The sequence below is a fragment of the Narcine bancroftii genome, chromosome 2, assembly GCF_036971445.1.
Source record: "Narcine bancroftii isolate sNarBan1 chromosome 2, sNarBan1.hap1, whole genome shotgun sequence".
Classification (NCBI taxonomy): domain Eukaryota; kingdom Metazoa; phylum Chordata; class Chondrichthyes; order Torpediniformes; family Narcinidae; genus Narcine; species Narcine bancroftii.
The window spans coordinates 99,406,763-99,430,733 of record NC_091470.1 but is presented as its reverse complement, the minus strand read 5'-3'; the positions used below and the strand labels follow the sequence as shown (position 1 = coordinate 99,430,733).

General features: G+C 42.7%; 1 protein-coding gene across 8 annotated transcripts in view; it reads right to left on the bottom strand.

Moving 5' to 3' along the window:
- The window catches only part of LOC138753988 (2-oxoglutarate dehydrogenase complex component E1), a 121,648-nt gene that overhangs the window by 95,390 nt on the left and 2,287 nt on the right, over nucleotides 1–23,971 (bottom strand). For 7 of the 8 annotated variants that reach the window (XM_069917676.1, XM_069917669.1, XM_069917672.1 and 4 more), the window contains exon 2: nucleotides 8,610–8,860. In XM_069917676.1, the coding sequence (XP_069773777.1) occupies nucleotides 8,610–8,831 (222 nt within the window). In that variant the 5' untranslated portion in view covers nucleotides 8,832–8,860. Of the gene's footprint in view, nucleotides 1–405; nucleotides 1,546–8,609; nucleotides 8,861–23,971 lie in introns of those variants that run through there. The other variant, XM_069917675.1, reaches the window with a different exon arrangement.

The window sequence follows — 23,971 nt, the reverse complement described above, 5'->3', positions numbered from 1 at the left end:
GTTTATACATCTTTACCTCTTATGGACAATGACAGACCTGCTGAGATCCTCCAGCAATTGTGATTTTTTTTTTAATTAAAACGACAATCACAGCATCTGCAAACTTTTGTGTTTCACTTTGTTGTGAAGTATTCTGTTTAGCATGGTTGCAATGCTGCACAAAAAGACTAAATGGATCCCTAGTACAAAGAAAGGACAAGAACCACATGTGGTTGTCACTGTGCTTATGGACAGATACATCAGCAAAGAAAAGGGCAGCACCAATTAAAATGAATAAGACAAGGTCAGAGTACATCCAATGACTTGCCTTTTTTTTTTATATAATGTGCTCAAGGAAGGAGAGTAGATGCACGAGCTAAGGAACAGAGAATCAATCAATTAGAAGGCTTATTCACCATATCTGACCTGTCAGGAGATGCGTGACTGGAATTGATAGTCTCCCAGGTTATTTCCTCCCATTTGCATCATCACCTAAACTGAGAAAAACTAATCAATATGCGTAGAACACACAGTACAGGCCCTTGCGCCCCCTATAGATTCCTACCAAATAATTTAAAAGAACTAAACCCTCCTTATCTCATACCTCTATTTTTATTTCATGGATCCATAGAACAATTACAGCTCAGAAACAGGCTACTTCAGACACTCTCGCCTGTGCCAAACTACTTTTTCTTTCCCAGTCCCACTGACCTACACTGTCCATAGTCTTCCATTCCTCTCCCATCCAATATACCTGTCCAAACCTCCATTATATGCTAAATTTGAGGGTGCATTCACTTCAGCTCCAAGCTTGTTCCATACTCTTACCACTGAGTGAAAAAGTTCTCCCTCATGTTCCCCCTAAACTTTTCCCCTTTCTCTCTTAACCCATATCCTCTTGTTCGAATCTCACCCACCCCCAATGGAAAAAGCCTATCTATATTTACTCTGTCTATCCCCTTCATAATTTGAAGTACCTCTATCGAAATCGCCCCTCATTCTTCTTTGCTCCATGGAATAAAGTCCTAACCTGTAACTTTTCCTTGTAACTCAGTCCCTAAAGTTTTTGCAACATCCTTCTAAATCTTCTCTGCACTCTATCTTATGGATATCCTTCCTGCAGTTAGGCAGCCAGAACTGCACACAATACTCCAAAATTGACCTCACTAATGACTTGTACAATTTCAACATAACATCCCAACTCCTATACCCAATACTTTGATTTATGAAGGCCAATAGCTTTCTTTACAACCCTATCCAAGAGACTCTACTTTTAGGGAATTATATATCTGCATTCCCAGATCTCTCTGTTCTACCTCACACTTCAATGCTCTATCATTCACTGTCTAAGTCCTTCCAAAACCCAACACCTCATACTTGTCTCCATTAAATTTCATCTACCAACTTTCAGGCCACTTTACCAACTGGTCCAGATCCCTCTGCAAGCTTTTAAAAAATATTTTATTTAATATTCCATACATGCATTGACGACAATTATTATAGATATCAAAAAATAAATTGATAACGTATGGTTTTCATCCCTCCCACCCCAAAAAAAATTGAAGTTTAAAAAAATTATAGGTATAAAAAGAAAAAAGAGAAAGTAAAGAATCTTTGGATTGCCAAGAGAGATGTACAATTAATCAGTTGTAACAAACATACAGAGGAGAATTCTGCAGGGCTGGAGGGATAAAAAGGATATCACTATAAATTTAATCCCATTATTTGAGTGTACGGACACCAGATTTGTAAAAACAGTACTTAATTCTTAAATTATAAGTAATTTACCCCCAAAGGAATATAACTTTGAATTTTAGCATGCCACTTTGGCGTAGTTAAAAATATATCCGATTTCCAAGTAATTGCAATATATCTTCTTGCTACCGCTAATGCTAATTTGACATATTTCAATTGATAAATTAATAATTTCAATTTAGGACTTGTACCTTCAATATTTCCTCGTAAAAATAAATTGGGGTGTAACAGAAAAACAACTCCTGTAACTTGTTCCAAAAAATTTACCTAAAGTTACTCAAAAAGGTCCCACACCACATCTAAAATATTGATCTGACAAATCTGATTTCAATCTATTCAATTTCTGTGTAAGATACAATTGATGTAAAAACTGTATTGAACTAATCTACTTCTTACATTGATAGTATTAGTCATATAATCCCTACATAAATTTTTCCACATTTGTTGGTCTATTGTAATATTCAAATCTGTTTCCCATCTCTGCCTAGATCTATATCATAGTTTAGGAGTATATCAAATAAATTTTTTTAACAATCCCTCTCCTAATAAGTTCTACCTCAGTACAGCTAGACAGAAACATTGCTGTCCCAACTTATCTCTCAAATATGCTCTTGAGTGAAAGTAAGAAAAAAGGCTATTATGTGGTATAGCATATTTGTTTCTCAATTGCTCAAATGGCATTAATTGACCTCTTTCTTAACATTCTTCCACATTAACAACCCCTTTCCCCCTGCAAGCTTTGAAAACTTTCTTCGCTGTCCACAATACCTCCAATCTTAGTGCCATCTTCAAATTTATTAATCCAATTTACTACAATGGTCCAAGTACCAATCCCTGAGGCATACCACTTGTCACAGGCCTCCAATTTGATAAGCAATCATCCACCACTACTCTCTGGCTTCTCCTGTCAGCTATTGTCAAATCCAGTTCACTACTTCACCATGAATACCTAGTGTTTGAACCTTCCTGACTAACCTCCCATACAGGACCCTGTCAAAGGCTTTACTGAAGACCATGTAGACAACATCCACAGCATTTCCTTCATCAACTTTCCTGGTAACCTCTTCGAAAAACTACAAGATCTACCTTGCCTAAAGCCATTTTGACTATCCCTAATCAGTCCCTGGCTATAAAAATAATTGTATATCCTGTCTTTTAGAAAACTTTCCAATAATTTATCGACTATTGACATCAGGCTCATGGGCTTATAATTTCTAGGGTTAAATTTAGAGACTTTTAAAACAATGGAACAACAGGAGCTACCCTCTAATCCTCTGGCACCACACGTGGATAAGGACATTTTTAATATTTCTGTCAAAGCCCTTGTGATTTCTACACTGGCCTCCCTCAAGATCCAAGGGAATATCTTTTCAGGCCCTGGGGATTTATCCACCCTTATTCACTTTAAAGACAGCAAGCACTTCCTCCTCTTGAATCTGTGTAGGTTTCATGACCACACTGCTCATTTTCCTTACTTCCCATGACTCTATGCCGGTTTCCTGAGTGAACCCTGAGGAAAAAGATTAAGAACTCCCTCATCTCTTTGGCTCCATACAAAGCCAACCACTCTGATCTTCAAGGGGACCAATTTTGTCCCTTACTATCCTTTTACTCTTAATATACATGTAGAAGTCCTTAAGATTTTCCTTCACATCATCTGCCAAAACAACCTCATTTTTTTCTTTTAGCCTTCCTGATTTCTTGAGATTTTTCTTGCATTTTTAAAATACTCGAGTACCTCATTTTCTCTATGCTGCCTTTACCTGTTATATACCTCTCTCTTCTTTCGTACCAGATCCCAAATATCCCTCGAAAACCAAGGTTCCCTATACCTTCTAACCCTGGCCTTTGATCCTGACAGGAACATCCAAGCTCTGTACTCTCAAAATTTCACCTTTGAAGGGCCTCCACTTACCTCACACATCCTTGCCAGAAAAAGTTCTCCCAATCCACACATTCTAGATCCTTTCTCCAATTTAGAATCTCAACCCGAGGCCAAGACCCATGCTTCTCCATTATTAACCTGAACAATGGCATTATGATCACTGTACCCAAAATGTTCCCCTACACCTGTCCAGTCTCATTCTCCAATAGGAGATCCTGTATTGTACCCTCTCTAGTTGGTACCTCTATATATTGATTTAGAAAACTTCATTTGAAAAACAGATTTGAAAAACTTCAAGCCATCCAACCCTTTTACAATATGGGAGTCCCAGTCAATATGTGGAAAGTTAAAATCTCCTATTATCACAAATTTAAGTTTTCTCTACAAATGTGCTCCTCCAATTCTCACTGGCTTTTGGGTGGTTTATAATACTACCTAGCCTCAGTAGACAAGCCCTCTGGTTTCTGTGCCTGTCTAAGAGTGTCTTAAATGCTCCTAATGTTGCAGGCTCCACCTCCACCCCAGCAAGACATTCCAGGCACCCACAACTCTTTTTTTAAAAAAAAACCCTTGATGTCTCCCTAAACATTCCTCTCTTCACTTGTACAGGTGTCCTCTGGTGTTTGGTACTGCCACCCTGGAGAAAAAGGTGCCGGGTGTCTACCATATCTATGCCCCTCTGAATCTTGTAGACTAATTAAGTCACTTTTTTGCTCCAAACAGTCCCAGCTCTTCTAACCTTGCCTCACAAGACTGGCTTTCCAATTCAGACAACATCCTTGTAAATCTCCTCTGCACCCTCTCCACAGCTTCCACATCTTTCCTATAATGAGGTGACCAGAACTGAACATAACATTTCACAACATTGTGGAAGATTTTATGAGTGCAGGAAATATCAAGAGTCAGAAGGAACCACTTCTGGACAAACAAGTTATGGCATTCAAAATTGACAATGTGCAACTAAGAACAAATAAAGGTCATAAACGCAGGGGTGATGTATGAATGGGACTTGAGCAGATTTCTGCACATGTTTAGCGCAGAATGAGCCAGAATAGCCAGCAGTGCATTTGCTAACTAGCTGATTTGACATTTCCAGCTACAAATTTTTTCTAGCTCTGATATTACCACAGTCATATCTTTATGATGCCAGTTAGCAGGATACAATTAGTAGACGTCATTATTTTACATAGACAAACATAATCAATTTGTCTACGCCCTAATAAAATGTTGGCGCAATTTGGGTATAGGTTCCAAAATTGCTACATTTGTTCATTATAATTTTAAAAAAAGAGGAAACAAGGAACCTTCATTCACATCATGCACAGAACATTTAAAAAAAGGGTTGGGTTACAGGATTAGAAGTTCAGATGTTGGAGATTTTAAGTATTCACAGTCAGGACTATTCTGATATATGGTCTCGACTTTATTTTGCCGTCAGGTTCAACCAGTGTTACCTTGCACTTTCATATCTGGGTGTGGGGAGGGTGGAAAAGAGGACAAGTAGCATTCATGTGACACACATGGGCAAAAGATAATTTCAGGACATTGGCATATCCTCAAGAATCAATATTGAATTCACTACTCACCATAACTCCTTAAATGACCCAGAGCGAGACAAAAAGTTCCTGATAACATGAGACTCAATGTACTAAAATTCAAAAGACTCCAGCAGAACAACCAAGATAAACATGGCAAATCAAATTTAACAATTAGCATTCATCAGTGCAAGAAAAGTGAGCAGACACAAAAATGAACTAAAGAGCAGTAAATATAAACACTTACAGCACAGAACAGGCCAGTTCGGCCCTACTAGTCCATGCCGGAACAAATCCCCACCCTCCTAGTCCCACTGACAGGAACATCCAAGCTCACTGACCAGCACCCAGTCCATACCCCTCCAGTCCTCTCCGCTCCATGTAACTATCCAGTCTTTCCTTAAATGTAACCAATGATCCCACCTCAACCACGTCTGCCGGAAGCTCATTCCACATCCCCACCACCCTTTGCATAAAGAAATTTCCCCTTATGTTCCCCTTATAATTTTCCCCCTTCAATCTTAAACCATGCCCTCTAGTTTGAATCTCCCCCACTCTTAATTGAAAAAGCCTATCCACATTTACTCTGTCTGTCCCTTTTAAAATCTTAAACACCTCTATCAAGTCCCCCCCTCAATCTTCTACAAGACAGAAATCTTGGGCACCTGTTTTTACAAGTGAGAAACATTGTATCTGTGGTTTAACAAGAGGAAAAACTATGAGGCAAGGAATTAGTCTTAAATTTATTCGAATATTGGTTGGGCCTCAATTGAAATACTAATTCCAGATATGGCATTTTGAGGCCATTATATCAGAACATGGAAAGCAGCTTGATGAGCTGATGAAAGAATTCATGTTTAAGACTTGGGGTTTCCAACAAATTGGAAGAGGCAAAATGTGACAATTAATACAATAAACAAAAATGTTGGCGAAAGTCCGCAGGTCACGCAGTACTTTTAGGAAGTAATGGTTATTGCATTACAATCCCAACATCTGCAGACTTTCCTATTTAACTCCTGTTAAAATAAATTAATGCTGAAATGGGTTTAAGGAGAAAATGTTTTCAATGACAAAAGTTTCAATAAATTTGCTGTGCAACTCAAATCTGGAGTAAAAGGAACCAGAAGAGAGAGAGAAAAAAAAATACAGCTAGCATTTAGCCAATTCCTTTGCGGTGCTAGCAATTGGGAATATGTAGCACAAGACAAATAGGGTGATTGTTTCTGTAAGTCAGTGACTCCTGGCATACAGATGTAAAATTTTGTTGTTATCCTCTTTCATACATTTAAAATATCCCAATATTCCCCAATTACAACATGCAGGAATAAAATGGGGGTGGTGGAACGAATTGCACTTTTAAAGATGAATATTATTAGATGCAAGCAAATAGGTGTTGTTCAAGTGCTAGAGCAGGACTCAAATCCCATAACTGGAATCACTGTCAAAACCGATTACTTTTCATATTGGTACCAAGGTCAGGGCATCACAAATGGATTGTCCATTCACCCAATACTTCAAAATACAACAGAATTTTTTACATATATAGAAGCATATTTCAAAACACTTAAAACCGAAAAAGAAATATGTTCAGCACCCAGTACATTTCTCTGCTAGTTTCACCTTGGAAAGTACAAGATCATTTCTCTTTTTAAAAAAGAAAAAGACACCACCTTTGGAACTCCTTGTTCTCCTCGACTACTTAAATTCTCATTTATGATGATCGTTCCATGACATTTCCACCAATGTTTGTAATTTTCAATTGGCTTTTAAAAATGCACAAACCCACTATGTGCTACTGTTGGGACTTCAATCTCAGAAAATAGTCACAAAACCAAAATTCAACATACTATGCATAAAAAGTGTTGTAATTTTGACATTTTCAAACCAAAATGTATACAAATAACCCTGAATAAAATCTGGAATGTGCACTTTAATCACAGTATAAATTTGTAATCAATCACATATGGAGCACAGGGGCAAATAAAGGAAAAAAAAACTTTATCCCAAACATTACTTTATCTGGACCTTGTAACCGGCACAAGGAAATTTACACAAAAGCTAACAAGTTTAATGTTTCCTGTTGCCTCAGAAAAACAGTTAACAAGAGCAAGAGTTTAAACAGATTTGGTCTGTCCCGAAGACTCTTGCAAATTTCTGCAAAGAGTATTCTGACTGGTTACCTGTCTGGTATGGAGGTACCAATGCACAGGATGGGACAAGATTGTAGAGAATTGTGAATTCTGCCAGCACCATATTCTATTCACTCCATCAAGGACATGTACAAGAGGGAGTGTCTCAAGAAAGCAGCCTCTATCCTCAAGGACACAGGCCATGTCCTCTTCACACTGCTACCATCAGGAAGGAGGCACAGGAGCCTGAAGATGTATACCTGGCAGAACAGAGAAACCTTCTTCCCCTCTGCCATCAGATTTCTGAATGGACAATGAACCACAGATACCACCTCACTTTCTTTTTTTTTGGGGTACCAATCTATTTATTTATTTAATATAAATATATAATTTATAGCAATGTGATACTGCTGCAAAGCAACAAATTTTGTGACATGTTCATGACAATAAATTCTGAATGTAAATGATTCATCTCATCTTGACCACACTTTTTCCTTCCTTCATGTTGGAAAGAAGATTCAAGAGTGTGAAATCACCATGAACAAGACAGCTTCTTTCCCACTACTATCAGACTCTTGAACCAAATACACTGTTCTGCTGCACTTGTGCACGGCAAAGCAAATCTTTTCACCATGCCTCAATAAAACGCAAACTCAGACTTTCAATTTATGATGTACAAGTCATGTGCAGTCGATTTCTAGTGGAAATCTGCCAGTGACTTGGATGCCACCTGCAATGTAACTCTATTTTCACTCAAGCAGGAACATTTTTATCCTGATCAGCAACTTGAAACAGCCATCTTAAAAAAAAATACATCAGCCATCAATACATAGAATGTGGGAGAGCTGTCAACTGTGTAGCCTGTGATATTGAGGAGGTGTTAAATTAGAAAACGCTGGGAAGTTTCACAAGGTACAAGTAGTCAAAACTGCACTAACATGAATCAGAAGCCTGCGCTCTAAGTGGCTTACAGTATCTTATAACCATACATTTAGAAATTAATGTACACCACACCAGTGAAAAGGAACAATCAGACAGTGATGATTGATGGTCCAAAGTGCAATGGGTAAGCAGCAAGCAGATTCCAGAAGTCATTTAAAACCACCTCGAGTGAACTTTAGCCTTTACTCCATTGGAAATCACTGTAGCAACGCTTTCTTCTCTTCAAGGCAGATCTTTAATTCAGGTGTTGTACAACTGTGAAGAAGTTGTCCATAGCTCCAGAGCTGATACAGATGGTCCATCACTTACCTTACAGCAAGCACTTTACTGAAGACCGACAAAGGCGAGGGCAGCAGAATACAAGTTTCCTCCACTCGTGCTTACCTTATGAACACTTTGTGGGTTTTCAAGCCAAGCAAAGTACATTTCCTCAACATAGTTCGAACTAGTCCCACTCAGAAAGGGCTCAGCAGCTACTGGCGCAGTATAAAAACGCCCTTGTTGAAACGTCCTAGACACCACTGATCCACTATGTGATAAATTTTTTACAGTCTGAGAGGCAGACAATGGCCTCAATTTAGCGGCACAAGTCCTTAAATGATGCATTTTCACCTCCTGATCTTACCACAGTCCCACTGGAAATAAAAGAAAAAGATAAATTAGCGCACAATAAAAACAGCTCATCAGCCAACTTTACGCATTATTCTTCCATCTTCATTGGAGCCAATTATTCAAATTATGGATAGCGAATGGTACACATGAAAATAAACAAATCATATCAGAATCTGGCAAACAGCTCTTTACAAGTTTGCCAGGCAAGTCAAGCCAAATTCAAGTATTCTTATTAAAAAATGGATCACATACATTATAAAAAGCACATCTGTTTGTGCACATAATTGCTCTTGGTAACAATTATGACAGGTGCAGTTTCTGTAACAATAAACCTTTTATCGTAAAGAGATAAAGGCAAATAGTTGTTCCAAACCACTTGATGATGTGCGTTATTTACCAGAAATTCTAATGCACAATCAAGGAGGAAAGATGCATGTATTTGTTTCAGAGTTGTTAAATGAAGGACTGACATTCAGTATCCCTCTCCCACCACATCTGAAGCCCAGCCCAGAACCAGTAGAAATTTTTTTAAAAACTGAGCTCCTCAGGTCCACAAACATTTGATCATTGTTTTAGGGCACTACAGATGCAAGGTAGACATTAAAAAATAATATTGAATTAGTGTTTTAAAATCATCCAAGATGGCAACAGGGCAATTACAATTCCTTAAGTTGGTTCGAATCCTGCACTGTCTATAAGGAGTTGGTACGTTCTCCCAGTGTTTGCGCGGGTTTTCTCTGAGGGCTCCAGTTTTCTCCCACCCTTCAAAAACGTACAGGGGTGTAGGTTAATGGGGTGTAAATTGGGTGGCATGGACTTCTAGGGCCGAATTTGCCTGTTACAGTACTGCATGTCTGAATTTTAAATGGACAAAATTGGTGGAGCTCAGCAGGTCCTGCAAGCATCTCTAGGAAGACTGAAACATCAGTTGTATATCTTTGCCACCTGTGGACGCTGCGGGACAGACCAGATTTGGTTTCTCCAGCAATTTTATGTATTTACTATAATCACAACATGTGCAGACTTTCTTACTTCACTCATTTACAATTCCTTCATGCTCCACAATTTTGTATGCCTCCAGGAGGAATGCACACAGTTTTAGTGCACTTAGACATTCTTTTCCAAAGTAGAAAAATACAGCCTAAAGATGGGGCAGAATAAGCTGAGAGCTTGTTGACAGTAATAACATCCCCAGCAAATATCGTCACCATCTACTTTGGTCCTTGGTGTAAAAACATGCAAATGCATATGTAGACATAGCACACAAATTTACAAGTAATTTATATGTATTAAATATATAATAATAAATATTGTTACATGAATAGTAGTGTCTCAGATGGCTAGTGTGTGTTCACCAGTCATTCAGCGTTCTCACTGCCTGTGGGAAGAAGCTGTTCCTCAGCCTGGTGGTGCTGGCTCCGATACTCCTGGATCTCCGGGTGGGAGTAGCTATGCATGGGGAGGTAGGGGTCCTTAATGATTTTGCGAGCCCTCTTCAGACAATGATTCCAGTCGATCAGGTCAATGGGGGAGGGAAGGGAGACTCAGTGATCCTCTCTGTCGCTCTTATGGTCCTGTGAATTGACATCCAATCTAATGCTCTACAGCAACCAGCCAGGAGGTTCTTGATAGAGCTCCTGTAGAAAGCGAACTGAATGGTGGTCGGTAGCCTTGCCCCATTGCACCTTCCTGACAAGTGAGGAGATGTTGAGTGTCCACAATAAGTCACTAGTTAAGTGGACTCCAAGGAACTTGGTGCTCTACTCTCTCCACTACAGTTAATGAGGTGTAGTGGAGGGTTGTCAACCTCAGCCCTTCTGAAGTCCACAATTATTTCCTTTGTTTTGTCCACATTGAGACTCAGGTTGTTATTCTCCCATTATAACTTGAGATTTTCCACCCCTTTTCTGTAGAGCTACTGATCATTGTTTTCAAGGCCAACGACTGTTGTGCCATCTGCAAACTTGATGACTCTGTTGGAGCTGAATTTAGCAATGCAATAGTGGGTCAGCAGCATGAACAGGAGCGGGCTGAGGACATTCTGCTACTGACCCAGACAGACTGTGGTCTTTCTGTCAGTAAGTCCAGAACCCAGTTACAGAAAGGGGGTTGGATCACAGAGAGGACAGCTTCTCCACCAGCCTCTGGGGAATTATTGGATTAAACACAGAGCTGAAGTCAATGAACAGAAGCCTGGTATGAGGAGTCGTTCTCCAGATGGGTCAGGACAGAGCAGAGGGACAAAACTATAGCATCATCAGTGGAACCATTCCCTCTGTAGGCGAACTGAAATGGGTCCAGCATCGCTGGGAGATGCACTTTGATGCATTCCATCACCAGACGCTTGAAGCATGAAGTATGGTGGAGGTCAGTTCCACAGGACAGTAGTAATTGAGGCCTATTATTGTCACCCTCTGGTTCTGGGATGATGGTGGCTGTCTTGAAACCCATGGAGACATTGGACTGCTGCAGTAACATGTTGAAGAGATCTGCAAGAACCTCTAACAATTGGTCTGCGCAGTCCTTCAGTACCCGACCAGGTTTGTTGTCTGGTCCCGCTGCCTTGTATGGGTTCACCTTGGATAGGGTTCTCCTCACCTTGGCTGTAGTTATGCAAGGGGACATGAAGCATACTTCTGCATCAGCCTGTTCTCATCACTGAACCATGCATTACTCAGTCTGCATTGTTGTCTTTGACTCAAGGCTGTCTTGTGGCCTTTTGCCACATGTCGCCAGTATCGCACAGCTGTCTTTCGAATTTTCTGCGTTCCCACACTTTGCCTTCCAGATTGCACGGAGAGTTATTAGATCTATCCTGGGGCCTCCATGTCAATGCAATCATAAAGGTGACTTGTCAGCATCTACATTTCATGAGGAGTTTGAGATTTGGCATGTCACCAGAGTCCATTAAATTTCTACAAGTTTGCCAAGGACAGCATTGTGACTGGTGCATCACTGTCTGGCACAGAGGTGCCAAATTCACAGGACTGGAAAAGGGCACAGAGTTGTGAACTCAGCCAGCACCATGTAGTGAAGACCAATGGTCATGGAGAACACCCACAAATGGTGGTGTCTTAATGCTTTGGTGGCCTGGTTTTCCACCCAACTGTGTACTCTACAATACTGTAAAGGCTTACACATGGATCCAGTCTGGAGAACACATGATGAAAGGTTAAAAATGGCTGGAATCCATAAGGTTAAGAATGCAGCCTCTATTCTCAATGACCCCCATCACCCAGGCCATGCCCTCTTTTCACTACCACCATTAGGAAGGAGGTACAGGACCTTGAAGATAGATGCCCAATGGTACTTCCCCTCTGCCATCAGATTTTGGAATAGACAATGAACCTATGGACCCTATCTCACTTTCTCTTCCTTTGCACTAATTTATTTTTTTAAAATCTAATTTATAGCAATATTTGCACCTGTAATCCTGCCACAAAACAATGAATTTCTCAACGTTAATGACAATAAATTCTGATCTATTGCTGAACGCGATTAAAAAATGAACAAGCTTAAACTCTAATACCCAAACACAATTCTGGAAACAGAAGTTCTGGCAGCACAGGAACATTGACATCAGACATTTAACACCATACCAGTGTGACTCATGGCAAAGTTAAAGGATCTGGGACTGTCTGTCCCTCTGCAACTGGGTCTACAACTTCCTCGTCTGCAGAGCTCCCCATCAGTACAGATCAGCAACATAACCTCCTCCACACTGACCTGGCTTTGAACTCAATTTGTCCACGTTGACAACCAAGCCACCCATGCCACCACTTGGTCTGTAGCCCCCTTGCCATAGCAGTTCTATGCTCGTCCAGAGACTCAAATACTGAGTCTCTGACCCCAGCACCCCTCAGACAATATGTTCCAGATTTTAACCACCCTTCTGGCGTAAAAATCTCCTTAGATCCCCTCGGAACCTATGCACACGAGTTTTTGGCCCCATACTATGGGTATTATGATGGAATATTTAGAAATATTTTTGGGAACTACATTGGTAAAATTAGAGTAGGTTACATATACACACTTTAAAACAGATCTTATTTGAAATACTGAAGAATTCATATTCAGTGAGTTTACAGAAACTATGGAGAATGTTATGCACATTTCAAAAGTAGGTGCTAATTGAAATGATGTCATGAAATTAATAGACCATTGTTTTGGAAGAACAACTGGAGTCAGGTTGTCTGTGTTTTTTGCAAGGCCTTTGACCTCTCTGCAAAGTGCTCATTGAGAGGTTTGTTTACCTAAAACAACAGATGGGAGTAGATGGGAGTAGAAGACTAACTCCTGTTGTTTGCTAGGTGGCTGGCAATTGGTATCTCAGAGAGAGGGAGACTGAACAATGTCAGCCAGGAGAAGCTTGTTGGAACTGAAACAGAAGCTCCAGAGTGGCAAATGGCTGGAAGTTCTATCTGTCTGATGTTTCTCTTGGAATAAGCGGACCAGAAAGGAACTTTATAGAAGCCTGAAAGAAAGAGGTCATCATCTGGAGAAACCTGATGGGGCACATTTCATCAGCAAGACATTGAGGTGACTGATGGTGGTACCTCAGTTGTGGAAATCCTGGAACAACATCTCTGCAAACCTACAAGAACCTTCTGAGCAGTAAACATTTTCCTTTCGAGCTCCAAAGCCTGATGAACTTAATCCATGTTAAATTCTGTGCACAGTATAAGAATTGCCTGCAACCTGTGAACTTGAAGAACGAGTGAGATTGAACAGTGAACCAAAGAACTGTTCTTAAATTTACACACACATTACAAACACATGCGCTTAGAATTAGAAGAGGGTTAAATTGGGTTAGTTAATAGTGATAAGTTAAAGTTTGATTCTGTTTTCATGTTTAAAGATAATTAAAAACAACTTTTGTTTAAGTAACCATTTGTCGTGGTGAATGTCTATTGCTGCTGGGTTTTGGGGTCCTTTGGGCTCGTAACAGGACATTCTATTATCTGCTCCAAAAATAGTTCATAAAAGTGTCAGAGAGGATCACTGGACTCTCCCTCCCACCCTATCAATGTGATCTACCAGGATCTGAAGAAGGCACACAAAATCATTGAAGACCCCTACCACCCTATACATAGCATCTTTCAACTGCTCCCATCAGGAAAGAGATACAGGAGCATCAGAGCCAGAACCACCAGGATGAGGAAAAGCTTCTTCCCAAAGGGCAGTGCAAATGCTGAACGACCAAAGGAACTGTTCACTCTAACATTTTAGACTCTCATATTCATGAAATAATATTTATGTCAGTATGTATGAATACTTGTCCTGCGTATGTGTTGTTTGTCTGTATGTGTAATGTCTGGTTGTGTGTCTGGTGTTTTGCACACAGGACCAGAGACCACGGTTTTGTTGGGTTGTACTTGTACAATCAGATGGCAATAAACTTGACAAATTGTGTTGAGATATCCTATTAGAAAAATTTATTACACAAAAATTACAATTGAAGATTTACTGCAAATTGAAATGTATAACCATATAACCATATACAGCACAGAACAGGCCAGTTTGGCCCTACTAGTCCATGCCGGAACAAATCCCCACCCACCTAGTCCCACTGACCAGCACCTGGTCCATACCCCTCCAATCCTCTCCCCTCCATGTAATTATCCAGTCTTTCCTTAAATGTAAATAACGTCCTTGCTTCAACCACCTCCGCCAGAAGCTTATTCCACATCCCAACCACCCTTTGCGTGAAGAAATTTCCCCTCATGTTCCCCTTATAATTTTCCCCCTGCAATCTCAAACCATGGCCTCTGGTTTGAATATCCCCCACTCTTAACTGAAAAAGCCTATCCACGTTGACTCTCTCTGTCCCTTTTAAAATCTTGAACACCTCCATCAAATCCCCCTCAATCTTCTACAACCCAAAGAAAAAAGCCCCAGGCTGCTCAACCTTTCTCTGTAACTCAAACCCTGACATCCTGTCAACATTCTCGTGAACCTTCTCTGCACTCTCTCTATTTTGTTTATATCCTTCCTACAATTTGGTGACCAAAACTGCACACAGTACTCCAAACTTGGCCTCACCAATGCTTTGTACAATTTCATCATAACATCCCAACTCTTGAATTCAATACTCCGATTTATGAAGGCCAACATTCCAAAATGCCTTCTTCACCACTCTATCTACCTGAGTATCAACTTTGAGGGTACTATTTACCATAACTCCTAAATCCCTTTATTGCTCTGCACTCCTCAATTGTCTACCATTCAATGTATATGACCTATTTAGATTTGCCTTTCCAAAATGCAACACTTCACACTTATCCGTATTAAATTCCATCAGCCATTTCTCAGCCCACTTCTCTTTTTCAGCTACGGTAATCTTCCTCACTGTCCACAATACCACCAATCTTTGTATCATCTGCAAACTTACTTATCCAATTCACCACCCTTTCTTCCAGATCATTAATATATAAAAACAAACAATAGTGGACCCAGGACCGATCCCCGAGGAACTCCACTAGTCACCGGACTCCAATTTGACAAACAATTTTCTACCAGCACTGTCTGACACCTCCCATCCAACCATTGCTGAATCCATTTCACTACCTCCTTATTTATACCTAATGCCTCCACCTTTTTTCCTGACCTCCTGTGGGGAACTTTGTCAAAAGCTTTACTAAAGTCTAAATAGACAACATCCACAGCCTTCCTTTCATCAATCTTTTTTGTAACCTCCTTTAAAAACTCTATAAAGTTTGTTAAGCATGATCTACCCCTGACAAAACCATGCTGACTACTACCTATCAATCCCTGTTCTTTCAAATATTTGTAAATGCCATCCTTCAGAACACTTTCCATCAACTTACCCAACACAGATGTCAGACTCACAGGTCTATAATTTCCATGCTTACATTTGGACCCTTTCTTAAACAGTGGTACAACATGAGCCACCCTCCAATCCTCTGGCACTACCCCAGTGACCAGTGACATCCTAAATCTCTGTTAATGGCTCCACTATCTGTACACTAGTCTCCCTGAGTGTCCTTGGGAATACATTTTCCGGACCCGGAGATTTGTCCACCTTTTATCTTTTTTAACACAGCCATCACTACCTCCTCGGTTATCCTTGTATGATTCATGACCTCCCAACTATTTTTCTTTACTTCAACTGGTACAATATTTTTTTCCCTAGTGAATACCGAGGAAAATAAATCATTTAAAATTTCCCCCATCTCCTCTGACTTTTCACATAGCCTACCCTTCCTATCTACAAGGGGTCCAATTTTATCCCTCACTAATCTTTTAGTTTTAATGTACCTATAGAAACCCTTTGGATTTATTCTTACTCTGCCTGCCAAAGTCTCTTTGTGCCTCTTTTTGGCCTTTCTAATTTCTTTAAGATTTTTTCTACACTCCTTGTAGTCCTCTTTCAATTTCTCATCACCCTGCTGTTTATACCTCTTGTACACCTCCCTTTTTCTCCTAACCAAATTTCTAATAATCCTCGAAAACCAAGGCTCCCCATGACTTCCAGCCTTTTCTTTGATCCTCACTGGGACATATCTACTCTGTACTCTCAAAATTTCTTCTTTGAATATTCTCCATTTTTCATTTACATCCTTTCCTGAAAAAATCATGTCCCACTCAATACTCCCGAAAGCCATTCTCATTCCTTCGAAATTTACTTTTCTCCAATCCAGAACCTCAACTTTAGGCCCTTCTTTGCTCTTCCCTAAAACAACCCTAAAACTAATAGAGTTGTGATCACTAGACCCAATTTGTTCTCCAACATTAACCTCAGACACCTGACCTATCTCGTTCCCCAACAGGAGATCCAGTATTACACCGTCCCGAGTCGGTTCCTCCACGTATTGATTAAGAAAACTATCTTGCACACATTTGACAAAATCTAGCCCATCCAGCCCTCTTACTGTATGGGTATCCCAATCAATGCGAGGGAAGTTAAAATCTCCCATGATCACTACCTTATGTTTATTACACATATATGCTATCTCCTTACAAATTTGTTCTTCCAATTTTCTTGGCCCATTTGGTAGTCTATAATACACTCCTATTAGTACCCTCATGCCTCCTCCACCCCTCAATTCCACCCAAACAGCCTCACTGGACGATCCTTCCAAACCATCCTGCCTCCTCACGGCAGTAATGTCCTCCTGAACAAGCAGAGAAACTCCTCCCCCTTTTTTTAACCCCCTGTTCTATCACATCTACAACATTTGTATTCTGGAATATTTAGTTGCCAGTCCTGATCCTCCTGTAACCAGGTCTCACTAATTGCCACAACATCATGATTCCAAGTGCCAATCCATGCTCTAAACTCATCTACCTTGTTCACTATGCTTCTTGCATTAAACTACATGCATTTCAGAGAATGACCCTCACATATATTCCCTATTCTACCTTTTACCTTGACCTCCATCCTTCCTTTGTTATCTTTATCATTTTTAACTAGGTGGCCATGCACCCTAGACATTGCTCACAAACTCTGCTCCCCACCCCCACCCCCGCCAAACTAGTTTAAACCCTCCCCCCACAGCTCTAGCAAATCTGCTTGCCAGGCTATTCGTCCCCCTCCAGTTCAAGTGGAGTCTGTCCCTTTTGTACAGGTCTGACTTTCCCCAGAAGAGATCTCAATTATCCAAAAATCTTATCCCATGCCCCCTGCACCAGCTCTTTAGCCACGCATTCATCCTCCACATCCTCCTATTACTACCCTCTCTAGCGTGTGGCACCGGCAGCAATCCAGAGATTACTACCTTAGAGGTCCTGTTTTTTAAACTTCCTGCCTAATTCTATGTATTCCTGTTTCAGGACCTCATCTCCACTTCTAACCAAGTTATTGGTCCCCACATGGACCACAACTTCTGGCTGCTCACCTTCCCCTTGCAGAATTCTTTGAACTCGATCAGAGACATCCCTGACCCTAGCACCTTACTCCACCACCAATTTTTAAACAAGTAATTTTAAATGCAGGATTTTGGATACAAATGTAAATATGTACTGCATATGCACTGTTTGTCTGTATACATGTTATGCCTGGCTGTCTGCTTGCATTTTATTAACCTGAGGAACAGAAAACACTGTTTTGCAACGATGTCCTTGTATAATCTGATGATAATAAACTTGAACTAAGCTAAAGAATGCTACAAAACCTAAATATCTGATGAAAGACATTGCTTTCCAGGTCAAGTAATGCAGAACTAGGAAAAAGAAAGCGAGAGAGTGGATAAAGGGACAGGTCAAAGGAATCTCTCCTGATAGTGAAGACAGAATTACCATGAGGATGAACTGCAGAAATCAATTATTGGTTGAATGACTCAGTTAGAAGGTTTAAAAAAAAGTTTGCAAATAGAGAACAAATATGAATTAAAAAGATTTAAAGCAGTAACTGCATTGTTAGCAGGTAAGGTGGTGTTCATAGAGGGAAAAAAGAGTCAATCTCACAGATGGAATGCACAAAGTGGCCAATTCATAAAGAAACAAAGGAAATTACAAAATTGTTGAATTTAATAGCTTTAATAGTCTTGTTACAAAACTCCCAACACAAGGTGCTATCCCTCAAATTTAGATCAGGGCATGCTACAGTCGAGCAGAAGGCGAAATGGAGTAAGCCTTTATGCAATTGAACTGACAACCAATAGGAGCCAATAAAGAGTTACCACTGCAGATTTGATATTGTCCATTATCTGCATTTGGTTTCTTCAAGAAAAAGACATGAGACCCAGGAGGAGAAATAGACTGCTCGTCCCATTGAATCTGCCCTGCCATTCCATCATGGCTGATTTATTTTCCTATTCAACCCCAGTCTTCTGTCTTCTCTCCATAAACCTTTATTCCTGATCAAGAACCCATCTACTTTTATCTTAAATATACCCAATGTCGACCTCCAGCGTCTTTTGCAGCAACAAATTCATCACCTTCTTGGGGGTTGGTGGGGGGGGGGAGAAGGAAAAATTCCTCCTCACCCTGCTCTAAAGGGACATTTTAGTATTCAAGAAGGTATGCCACTATAGGAAATGTCATCTCCACAACCACTCTATTCAGGCATTTCAGTATTCAGTAGGTTTTAATGAATGAAATCCTTCTAAACTCCAGTAAGTTCAGTCCAAGATTGATCATGCATTTCTCTTACAATGACCATTCTCCTGAACCTCCTCTGGACACTTCTTCCTTGGATAAGGAGCCCAAACTGATCATAATGTTCCAAGTGCTATCTGACCAATTCCTTACGAAGCCTCAATTACATTTTATTCTTTTATATGCTCTCCCTCTGGAAATGAATGCAATGCATTCTAATGCTCCTATTTAGAAAATAGTTGACACCTTTGCTCCTTCCACCAATCTGCATGACCATATTCTTCTCCGCACTGTATTACAACTGCCATTTCCTTGCCCAATCTGCCTTCTACAGACCCAGTGTTTCCACAACACTACTTGCCTCCCTTCCCATCTTTGTATCATCTGCAAACTTGGCCACAAAGCCATCAATTCCATCACCCAAAGCATTAATATACAATGCAAAAAGAAGCTATCCCAGCACCAAGCCCTGTGAAACACCTTTGACCACCAGCAGCCAACCAGAAAAATGCCCCTTTCATCCCTCACTCTCTGCCTCTATCAATCATAACACATTTCCTGTAAATACCATGAGCTCTTATCTTGCTGATACTATGCACAGTTGAGCACTTCTGCTCATCCACTACAATGATGGGAATTTCCCAGTGGCTACCTATCTCAATTCCCACCCCATTCCCTTGCAGACAACATCTATGCATAGTCTTGTGCCAGACAGAGACCATCCACAAATCAGAGGAACAACTAATTCTATCTGGACACCATCTGAACAAATGGCATTAATCCCTGTCCCCATGTCTCCTTTCCTTTTTATTTCTCTTCCCTTTTCCCCTGCTCCCCATTCACAGAATCAAACCTCCCTTTCCCCCAATTTGTACCTTTCCTCTCTCCTGGCCTCTTCTCCAGATCCAGTTATCATCTTTTGGTCTGTACTCCTCCCATGGCCTTCCTTTTAATTCAGGCACCTGCCTGCTTTTCACTCAAGCCTTGAAGGGTTCAGGCCTAAAGTGTCCGTTATGTCTTTACCTCTCATCAACACTGCAAGAACTGCCAGGCTCCTCAAGCATGTGTCTGTTTACTACAATTAGTGACTGCAAACTTTCGTGTTTCACTCTCATCTTGTTCAGCAGTGTCAGGCACACTACCTAATCAAAGGCCTTCTGAAAATCCATAAACAGTCTCTCTTTTGCTGTCCTCACTGCTATTTTGGCAAAGGAATCCAACAGATTTTTCAGGGACGATTTCCCCTTAAGGAAACCATGCAGACTTCCTCCTTCTCTACTCCCCCAAACTTGTCAATTCAGGTGATTGTCTAGTTTTTGCTCATAATATGAAGAGGGGCTCAGGCTAGAAATGTTGGTTACCCTGTAGTTGCTATGGGCACTGCGTGACTTGCTGAATTACCCCAAAAGTTTTGTGTATTGGACTACAATTACAGCGTCTGCAGACCTTCTATTCAATGCTGACTTCTGCCTATTCCTCAATAGATTCTATCTTACCAACCAATGTAAAAGATTGTAAACACAGATTAGAAAAAATATCAGTTTTCATGATTTTTGGAATGTAGAAAATAACAAGCGAGCCTATTCGCGAATGTCTCAAAAGAGGGACTTTTACTCTGGATACAATTTACTTTGGTATTCTTTTTCCTGAAAATATATTTAGGTTCATTCTCCATAAATTTCACCCTGAAACAATGCTAAAAGTTAGAAGCTGTCAGGTAACTAAATCAAAGTCCACAAATTATCGGAGTAGAAGTAGGCACATTGGCCCATCGAGCCTGCTCTGCCATTCTAATCATGAGCTGATCCATCTTCCCACTCAGCCGCACTCCCTTGCTTTCTCCTCAAAACCCTTGAGGCCCTGACTAATCAAATACCCATCAGTCTCTGCCTTAAATACACCCAATGACCTCACTTCCATAGCTGCCTGTGGCAACAAGTTCCACAGACTCACTACCCTCTGACTAAAATTTTTTCTGCATCTGTTTTAAATTGACACCTTTTTAATCCTGAAGTTATGCCCTAGTGTCTAAGAATCCCCTACCATGGGATTATAGATGGCATTGAGTACATGCAACAAATGCAGCCTGCCACATATACCACATACAGCTCCAGCAGAAGCTCTGGAAAGTATAATGCTAAAAATTGTTAAAGGAAATACAACGTGTACAGGCAAGGAAAGCTTCTATTGGATTCAGATTTTGAAGTGCTCCCACTATCTATCCGCACAGCAAAGGGAAATTTTTTAAACGTGGTGAGAGATGTCTGCAGGAAATGGAATTGATCTGTTTCTTGGGGCGTTGGTTTCTGCAGGAACTTTGTTACGAGCTTTAATAGTGAGTCAAGTGATCACCCAAAAATAACTAAAAACACAATGCTGGAGAAACTCAGCAGGTCAAACAATGCAAAGATAAATATCCAATGTTTCAGACTTGAGCCTCATCACACTTTGTTATGTATCTTTATCTTTGCTATATAAAGTACACTTTTAACCTGCTGAGTTTCTCCAACATTATGTTTTTACACCAACCATGGTGTTTTGCAAAGATAACTGGGCAGCCACTAGTGATTTGGGTCCACCAAGTCTATAAAAGCCCCCATCTGTGTGGGAGGTACCCAGCATAAGAGGCATAAGCTGGGACTGAGTGAGGAATTAAAGCTTCCCCCCACAAAACCAGCCTAGATATTCTCTCCTCCCCCCCCCACCTCAAACCAGCTGGTGTATTTCCTCTCTTTCCGACCCCCCCAAAAACCAGACTGGTGTATTTCCTCCTTTTCCCTCCCCCTCCCCCCCAAAAACCAGCTGGTGTATTTCCTCTCTTTACCACCCCCCCAAAAACCAGCCTGGTGCATTTCGTCCTTTTCCCTCCCCCTCCCCCTCCCCCCCAAAAACCAGCCTGGTGCATTTCGTCCTTTTCCCTCCCCCTCCCCCTCCCCCCCAAAAACCAGCCTGGTGCATTTCGTCCTTTTCCCTCCCCCTCCCCCTCCCCCCCAAAAACCAGCCTGGTGCATTTCGTCCTTTTCCCTCCCCCTCCCCCTCCCCCCCAAAAACCAGCCTGGTGCATTTCGTCCTTTTCCCTCCCCCTCCCCCTCCCCCCCAAAAACCAGCCTGGTGCATTTCGTCCTTTTCCCTCCCCCTCCCCCTCCCCCCCAAAAACCAGCCTGGTGCATTTCGTCCTTTTCCCTCCCCCTCCCCCTCCCCCCCAAAAACCAGCCTGGTGCATTTCGTCCTTTTCCCTCCCCCTCCCCCTCCCCCCCAAAAACCAGCCTGGTGCATTTCGTCCTTTTCCCTCCCCCTCCCCCTCCCCCCCAAAAACCAGCCTGGTGCATTTCGTCCTTTTCCCTCCCCCTCCCCCTCCCCCCCAAAAACCAGCCTGGTGCATTTCGTCCTTTTCCCTCCCCCTCCCCCTCCCCCCCAAAAACCAGCCTGGTGCATTTCGTCCTTTTCCCTCCCCCTCCCCCTCCCCCCCAAAAACCAGCCTGGTGCATTTCGTCCTTTTCCCTCCCCCTCCCCCTCCCCCCCAAAAACCAGCCTGGTGTATTTCGTCCTTTTCCCTCCCCCTCCCCCTCCCCCCCAAAAACCAGCTCGGGGTGTTCACCCCACATCCAGCTCGGGGTGTTCACCCCACATCCAGCTCGGGGTGTTCACCCCACATCCAGCTCGGGGTGTTCACCCCACATCCAGCTCGGGGTGTTCACCCCACATCCAGCTCGGGGTGTTCACCCCACATCCAGCTCGGGGTGTTCACCCCACATCCAGCTCGGGGTGTTCACCCCACATCCAGCTCGGGGTGTTCACCCCACATCCAGCTCGGGGTGTTCACCCCACATCCAGCTCGGGGTGTTCACCCCACATCCAGCTCGGGGTGTTCACCCCACATCCAGCTCGGGGTGTTCACCCCACATCCAGCTCGGGGTGTTCACCCCACATCCAGCTCGGGGTGTTCACCCCACATCCAGCTCGGGGTGTTCACCCCACATCCAGCTCGGGGTGTTCACCCCACATCCAGCTCGGGGTGTTCACCCCACATCCAGCTCGGGGTGTTCACCCCACATCCAGCTCGGGGTGTTCACCCCACATCCAGCTCGGGGTGTTCACCCCACATCCAGCTCGGGGTGTTCACCCCACATCCAGCTCGGGGTGTTCACCCCACATCCAGCTCGGGGTGTTCACCCCACATCCAGCTCGGGGTGTTCACCCCACATCCAGCTCGGGGTGTTCACCCCACATCCAGCTCGGGGTGTTCACCCCACATCCAGCTCGGGGTGTTCACCCCACATCCAGCTCGGGGTGTTCACCCCACATCCAGCTCGGGGTGTTCACCCCACATCCAGCTCGGGGTGTTCACCCCACATCCAGCTCGGGGTGTTCACCCCACATCCAGCTCGGGGTGTTCACCCCACATCCAGCTCGGGGTGTTCACCCCACATCCAGCTCGGGGTGTTCACCCCACATCCAGCTCGGGGTGTTCACCCCACATCCAGCTCGGGGTGTTCACCCCACATCCAGCTCGGGGTGTTCACCCCACATCCAGCTCGGGGTGTTCACCCCACATCCAGCTCGGGGTGTTCACCCCACATCCAGCTCGGGGTGTTCACCCCACATCCAGCTCGGGGTGTTCACCCCACATCCAGCTCGGGGTGTTCACCCCACATCCAGCTCGGGGTGTTCACCCCACATCCAGCTCGGGGTGTTCACCCCACATCCAGCTCGGGGTGTTCACCCCACATCCAGCTCGGGGTGTTCACCCCACATCCAGCTCGGGGTGTTCACCCCACATCCAGCTCGGGGTGTTCACCCCACATCCAGCTCGGGGTGTTCACCCCACATCCAGCTCGGGGTGTTCACCCCACATCCAGCTCGGGGTGTTCACCCCACATCCAGCTCGGGGTGTTCACCCCACATCCAGCTCGGGGTGTTCACCCCACATCCAGCTCGGGGTGTTCACCCCACATCCAGCTCGGGGTGTTCACCCCACATCCAGCTCGGGGTGTTCACCCCACATCCAGCTCGGGGTGTTCACCCCACATCCAGCTCGGGGTGTTCACCCCACATCCAGCTCGGGGTGTTCACCC